The following is a 7500-nucleotide window of genomic DNA, read 5'->3' on the forward strand; positions in this document are numbered from 1 at the left end:
GTCCTGTGCTTCAATGGGGGACATTGCTGGAGAATAGCGACAACCCATGTTGGCTTCCTTTAAAGTTCGTTGAAACGTATGATGGTACCCTGTTTAAATTGCCAAATGCAGCTAAAATGGGAGACTGGGATTTTAGGGAGCGGTTGCGGTTGCGTACTGATCATTTTTTCAATTAAATACCGAAATCCGATCGCATTTCTCTATGGCGCAGGTTGAAGAAGCTCCCCCCACCCCCCGTTCCCCCGTCCCCCGTCCCCCACCCCACGCTCAGCGCATTTCGCGTCGTGGAGACGTCTCAAAGTGCTTCGCAGAATTTTAACGGCAAGTGTCATGACTGGGTGCATTGGTAGGCCAGCCCAGCAGCCTATTTGCAGCGAGCAACAGCCATTAAGTGAGCTGCCAATTTTATTATTTGTGGGGCGGTGGGGGGGGGGGGATTGTCAGCCGGGACGTGCACATGCTATCGAGCGCTCTGAGACACACCACCCGTTGCAGAGGGCGCCATATAAATATACGTTGTCATAATGCAAATGGCATTATCATCCAGTCCTGAAAGCAGTACCCACAAGAGGGAGACAAAGTCTAATCAATAAGATTTATCGGGTTCAGTTGGCATTTCGATAGAGAAGTTAGGATTCCAGGCTTCTCCACTACATCAGTTTGGAGGAACACGGAGGTTGCTGTGTGCTCTGCCAAATCAATCGTTTGAATTAAAGGGGAGACTTGTCCTGAGATCCCTTCGGGACAAGAATACTTGGTCGACATGACAGCCAAAGGAAAAAGAAAACCTTTGCATTTGATAAAACGCCTTTCACGTCAAAGCATTCGCCTTCAAGAATAGCGATCGAGCCCCTGTTATCAGCCCAGCGGTCAGTTTGCACGCGGCGAGTTGTAACGGCAATATGTATTTGGGATTTTTTTTCCCCCTTTCGTTTTAAAGAGAGATTTAGACACAAGAGCCGGTGGTTATAAATATTTGAGATTGACTTGCTCTTTATTACTCTTACTGCCTTTCCGTCCCGGGGAAATGTGCGCGGAAAACATTTAACCAGTATTGGGAAGGAAAGGTTAATAACCAACCGAACAGAGCTCGGTTTAACATCTCTGAAGGACAGCACCTCAGAAAATGGAGCATCCTGCGCCCCCCCCCCACAACCCCACCACCCACCAGCACTGTCAGCTTAGACGATGTGAGTTCAAGTCCTGATGATGTAGAGACTTGAACCCACAACCTGCTGACTCAGAGGCGAGCGCACTACCACTGCGTCAGGCTGACAAACCACCCAAGAGAGCAGTAGTACTCAATCTCATACCATTTAATTCCACGCAGTTTTAATATGTAGTGTATTGTCATCCATGATGGTCTTACCCTTCGCGCGGGAGGTGGTGAAGGACGCAGAGCTCACCACGGGCAGCGTTTATCTCCTCGAGCGAGGGTTGGAGTGGAGAGGGGGGGGAAAAAAAAGAGGCTTAAAAATAGTCCCCAACTTAGATCCCTCGTTTGTTCTTTATCCGTGTTTTTGTTTAAAAAAAAGTTTAGCGTTCTATATTATAAGGCACTGTGCATCCAACGCTTATCAGGCATTACAGACACCCAATTTAGAAGGGCTTATCCATAGTAACTCAGCAAAGGGTTGTTAGCAATGGCAACAGGAAACCTCGGCAGGTCAATAAGGATCAATGGTCCCTAAAAATATTTGGGGAGGGAAATGTATCCTAACAGAAACCCCCTCAATTCACAGCGTAGGCTGCATAGGTCAGTCTCCTGACTGAAAGGTCCTTAGTGGGATCAGAGGTAAAAACTGTTGTATTGAACGCCAAAAGTTCAATGGACTCTGGTTCTATCAAAAGGGCTGGTTTTCTTTAGGGGGGAGGAGAGAGAGGGGGGTGGGTGGGTGGCGGAGGATGAGAGGAGGGGTACGTAAAACGGTTGGTTAAGATAAAATAACTCTCATCGCGGGTCACTTCAGTTCCATCTGGCTTTTTTTTAGGCAAAGGTTTTCTGCGCTTAAGAGAATGGTGAATGGCGCTTAAAACCACCGTTGAGACAGAGTATGAAGGTCTGGGGTCAGTTTCAGATACGTCAGTTTAGACCAGCGAGCAGTAGTCACTGCATGCGTCCTCCCCTCTGGGCACCGCGCTAGATAGTCTTACGCCTTGGTGTCCCTCGGTTTCCCATAGTCCTGGAGTCTGCATTATCTTCTCCACCACTTCTTCGAACGCACACTGGACTCCGTCGCATGTTTTAGCGCTGGACTCTGTGTGAGCGGGAGGGAGGGAGGGAGGGAGGGGGGAGAGGGGAAGAGGGAGAGCGGTAGCGAGGCACAAGATTCAACTGAGAAATTGCAAGCTCAGAAACGAGCGTCAAAGCCAGCACAATGTTCCCAATTATCCACCTCGTCTGCGACCTCCCCCCCCCCCCGCCCCCCACCCCCATTCGCACACCCATCCACACCCCCACATTCGCACACTTGCCCACACCCGTCCACAATCCCACTCGCACACCCGCCCGGACCCTACAACGCACCGCTTACCTATAAAAAGCATGGAATGTTTTCTGGCAAATCTCAGCCCTTCGTTTCGGTCGATCTCCCGATCTTGCTGCAAGCATTCGTCGAGAGAGAGAAAAAAAAAAATAAAAGTTGTTCTAAGCAACATTGCAGTGGAATGAACGGTCGCAAACCCGTCCCAAAGGTTTACATGACGACGGCGATAGCAGTAACAACAATATGAAGCAAACTTTTAATCTTTAAATGATCATTCGTTTGAAACGGAAACGGTAAAACGCCGCGATCTCTCGACGCCCGTTACCTTGTCGATTTTATTGCCGACCAACATCTTAACAATCTCGTATTTTGTGCTGTACGTTTCCAACTCGTTCAGCCAGTTCTGAAGTTTTGTGAAGGTTTCCCTTTGGGTCACGTCGTACACTGCAACAAATAGGCTGGAATTACACCTTTGCTCCCCCAACGTGACAATGGCTTACATTTATTTACTCTCAGCCCTCCTGCCTTTCGTGTCAGGAGAGAGTCTCAAAGCACTTTACGCAACTGGTTGGTTGGTTGGGGATGTGCACTTGGAAAAGGCCGGGTTTTAAAATCGACAAATGATAACCAGGCAGTTCAACCATCAATAATAATAATAATCCTCGCATTTGATATAGCGCCTTATCACGTCGTTGAGACTTTCACTGTTAAGCGACTGTATTTTGTGGATGAAACATTAAGCATCCTATTTATGTCAAGGTCATTATCTTTTTTATATCCTCACGTATCCTTCGCACGAGCGACTCAAATCATTGTTGGTTTTGGTGAGCTGAGCCTGCTTTAACGGAATCGCCCGTTAACGACTCACTCCATAAACGAGGGCTGCGTGAACGTAAACTGTCGATTGCTGCTCTCGCTCAGCGCTGCACCGATGAAACTCGTAGAGTTCAGCTCAAGTTCCATTCACAAAACCAAACCAAACAGGCTCCCCTAACCCCCCACCCCTTTGCCGTTCAGTCACACGCCTCAAAAACCTGCTCCTTTACCTAGAATAACCCCCTGGGCACCTCTGTAGTAACTGGGCGTTAGTGTTCGGAAGCGTTCCTGACCCGCTGTGTCCTACGGGGAAAGGAAATCGAGATTTGATCAATGTTTTCGAATCGGGCGACAGCATCTTTAAAGTCCGCCTGGAACAGGCGCACGAGGACGGGAGCTCTCGTTAACCTCTCATCCGAACCACGGCGTCTCTGGCAACGTAGTGCTCTCTCCCTCCGCGCCCCCCACCGCCCCCGCCGCCCGAGCACTGGAACGCCAGCCTAGATTGCGAGCACAAGGTTTCCCCCCGACATGGGAGACTCAAGGGGTGGGTGGGGTTGTTGGTAGAAGGAGGACAGGAAGGGAACGCTGGCGTGCAGTGATAAATGAAGAGTACCGGTCGGCTTTGCTTGCTGAATTATGTATGTAGCCATAATGGTTACAGCACTTTCGAAGCCAACTACGCATTGGAAGCAGCTGACTGTACATCACGCACGGCTGGCAGTTCACCTGAACTCACCCAGATTGCAAGCTTGACGTTGTTTCCATCGACCCTCAAGTTCTTCACCTTAAAGTCAACCCCTGACAGAGAGAGCGAGAGAGAGAGAGAGAGAGAGAGAACAGCGTTAACTCCGAAACACGCGCAAGTAAAAACACCTCTTCGAACAAAGCAAGTCAGAACTGAGGTCAGGAAGCATTTGATCCGCACGGAAGGTTATGGCGTACTGTAGAGCAGTGGTTAGCGCGATCAATTAGCCGGGGTTCAATACCCGGGCGTAAGAAACCTTAGGTGAGTTTCCTGACTCCACACGCCTCTGTTTACCCAGCAATAAGTCCAAACCCAGTTGTTAGTCGATTTTGTGGAACGTTTTCCGGGGGGGTTGGGGGGGGGGAGGGGGTAATCAGCCCTCACCCCCAAAAAAAATACACTCCATGACTGTTTGTGGGTCCACTTCCGAGCGCAAATTGGCTGCCGTGTTTCGCCCACAAAATACACAGTCCGTCCACTTTGCAACCTATCCTGTAAAGTGCTTTGAATGTCTCAATAAGGAAATATGGCACCGTATCAAATGCAAGTATTATTACTAAGAGAGAACTGGACAGGTATCCGGGGAAGACGGGTTTGCAGGGTTATGGGGAGAAAGCTGGTGATTGGGGTTAGTGAAAGTGACGCTCTGTCAAAGAGCCGCACTGACTCGATGGGCCGAATGGCCTCCTTCTGTGAATCTATGAAAATCTATTATTATTTACCATTAAGATGCTCTGGCCAGAAAGCTATAGAGATGGGGACGCTTGAGAGAGAGAGAGAGACAGACAGACAGACAGACAGACAGACAGACAGACACTTGCAACGCAGGAGAAATAATGAAAGGTGGGATAATAAAATCTGACAGGGATTTTCATGAAGTGGCGGAACAGGCCCTGATGGGCTGAATGACCACCTCCTGCTCCTTAAAGAGTTGTGTAGGGGTGGGGGGTCTGTTGGGCTGGTGGGGTGGGGCACAGCTGGCAGCAACACAGATTCTCTTTGAGGCAGCTTACCGATGGTGGCACCGATCTTAAGGTCGAACGTGCCATCCGTGAATCTCAGTAGAAGGCTGAAAGGCAGAAAGAATACGGGAGGATCTGCAGTGACCGATTAACGAGCGGCAAATGTCGTAACCCCTTTTGAAGGAAGGGTGCAATTTGCTGCTCTTTCAAGAATAAAAAGCTTTTCAAAATCCTTCCTCCTATATCTATCTATAGATCTGTATCTTCCTCCTTCAAGTCCTGACCTTGCCATCAGTCACCCACCCCTCCCTTCTCCTCCCCCCCACCCCATGACCCCAGCTCGGGTCGGAAAAGCTGTACGCTGTCTTGGGACGTCCTCCGGATTGTGAAAGGCGCTTATACAAATGTAATCTTGTTGTCGTTGTTGTGCCGAACGCAGATTTACACGGAAATTTAAGCTGGAATTGAGTGTGGTTCGTTGCCGTCTCGGCAAGTGTACAAGGGTGTCAGTCTGGCTTCGTCGGAAGCACTCAACAACTAAGCAACTAAATTATATTCGCATCGCTCCGGATAGTAATCCCTCCTCTAATAATAACCCCTCCAAAAAAAATAAATAAATAAATTGGTCATTTTCAACCCACGACTGTTTGTGGGACGCTGCTGTGCGCGATTGGCCGCCGCGTTTCGCCCACAAACATACAGTCTATTCTGTGAAGCGCTGTGAGACGTCGAGAAGACGTGAAAAGCGCTATATCAAATGCAAGGATTATTATTATTATTATTATTATTATTATTGTATTGTTATAGTCAGTAGGAGGGCGACCGAAGGCACGGTCGAAGAGGAGGTGGTCTTGGGACGGGTCTTGAGGGAGGCGAGGGGGAGGGCGAAGGCGACGGCGGGAGGGACCGAGGGACGGAGTTCCAGAGGGCGGGGGCAGAGACTGATCGCCGATAAGTGTCCCGGAGCGTTCGAGTCAGAGAGTTGCAGGTTCCGACAAGACGCTGCAGCAAATTGCAAAGGATTATCAATCTTATTATTATTCAAGACTGAAGGCGCAAACAGTTAAAGAGTTTGGTGCCTTATGAAGTCATCGCTGAGCGCCATTGTCACAGAGTTTTATGGCTACGATAGAATTCGGAGCCCTTCGTGTTAGGGCCAGTGACTCGCCTTTATATCGCGCCTTTCGTTAAACGCGCATCGTTTTATTTATTTTGCGACCTCCTCCCACCAAACACCTACCACACACCCCCCCCCCACCCCCACACCCCCCTCCACACACACACAAATCCACAACAAGACCAGATCTGGAGATCGCGGAGTCAGACGATGAGCTCAGCCCATGTCCGTACACCCAGCGACTGACTTAAGAGGTGACGAGCGCACTAACTGTTTGCGTGCGTGGGTGGGTGGGGGGGGGGGGGGGGTGGGTGGGGGGGGTGGGGGTGGGTGCGGGGAGGGGGTGAACGCTGCCGTGTGCAATCGGCTGCCGTGTTGCGCCCACACAAGACACACACGGTCGCTCCACCTGACGGTACATTCTGCGAAGCGCTTTGAGGCGTCTCGACGACGCGATAAGGCGCTGTGTCAAATGTGAGGGTTATTATTATTATTTTCATTATTGCGGAGACCCGTTTGATATTTCCCCCACACTCTCCCCACCCGCCGCCCCCCCACCCCCACCCGCCCCCCCTACTCTGTAGCCTAAAGGAAAGCGCCCCATTTGACAGGTCTATCCTTTGTGAAACACTTTGAGATTCAAAGGCAGACATTGTTGAATGCGGAACTGCTTTTACACCCAATAACATTTGTCGAATCAAATCACACGCGAACTATTTTTTTTGTTTGAAAAACTTTTTGGAAAACTCACCAAAATGTTTGGACCCTTTATTGTGTCTTTGAAGCAACAGGAAGTTGAGTGCGAAACAAACTTTGAAACAGGCTACAAAGTACTGAAATAAAACACTGAACAACTCCCCCAACACACACACACACAGAGACACACAGAGACACACACACAGACACACAGAGACACACACACCACACAGACACACACACACACACACACACACACACAGACACACACACACACAGACACACACACACACACGAGACACACACAGACACACACACACACAGACACACACACAGACACACAGAGAACACACACACACAGACACACACACACACACATACACAGAGACACACACACAGACACACAGAGACACACACACCACACAGACACACACACACACACATACACACAGACACATACACACAGACACACACACACAGAGACACACACACACACACAGACACACACAGACACACACACACACAGACACACACACAGACACACAGAGACACACACACCACACAGACACACACACACACACATACACAGAGACACACACACAGACACACAGAGACACACACACCACACAGACACACACACACACACACACACACACACACACACAGACACATACA

The 7500-nt window shown here is 49.6% G+C and overlaps 1 protein-coding gene across 2 annotated transcripts in view; it reads right to left on the reverse strand.

The window, feature by feature from the left end:
• Positions 1-966: 966 nt before the first annotated feature.
• LOC103191008 (ras-related protein Rab-18) overlaps positions 967-7500 on the reverse strand; it is a 17728-nt gene continuing 11194 nt past the window's right edge. For both annotated transcript variants that reach the window (XM_042343342.1, XM_042343341.1), the window contains 6 exons: positions 5064-5119; positions 4042-4103; positions 3533-3605; positions 2812-2930; positions 2535-2601; positions 967-2258 (listed from right to left, as the gene is read on the reverse strand). In XM_042343342.1, coding sequence (XP_042199276.1) covers positions 2089-2258; positions 2535-2601; positions 2812-2930; positions 3533-3605; positions 4042-4103; positions 5064-5119 — 547 coding nt within the window. In that variant the 3' untranslated portion in view covers positions 967-2088. The remainder of the gene's footprint in view (positions 2259-2534; positions 2602-2811; positions 2931-3532; positions 3606-4041; positions 4104-5063; positions 5120-7500) is intronic.

The sequence above is a fragment of the Callorhinchus milii genome, unplaced genomic scaffold, assembly GCF_018977255.1.
Source record: "Callorhinchus milii isolate IMCB2004 unplaced genomic scaffold, IMCB_Cmil_1.0 Scaffold23, whole genome shotgun sequence".
NCBI lineage: Eukaryota > Metazoa > Chordata > Chondrichthyes > Chimaeriformes > Callorhinchidae > Callorhinchus > Callorhinchus milii.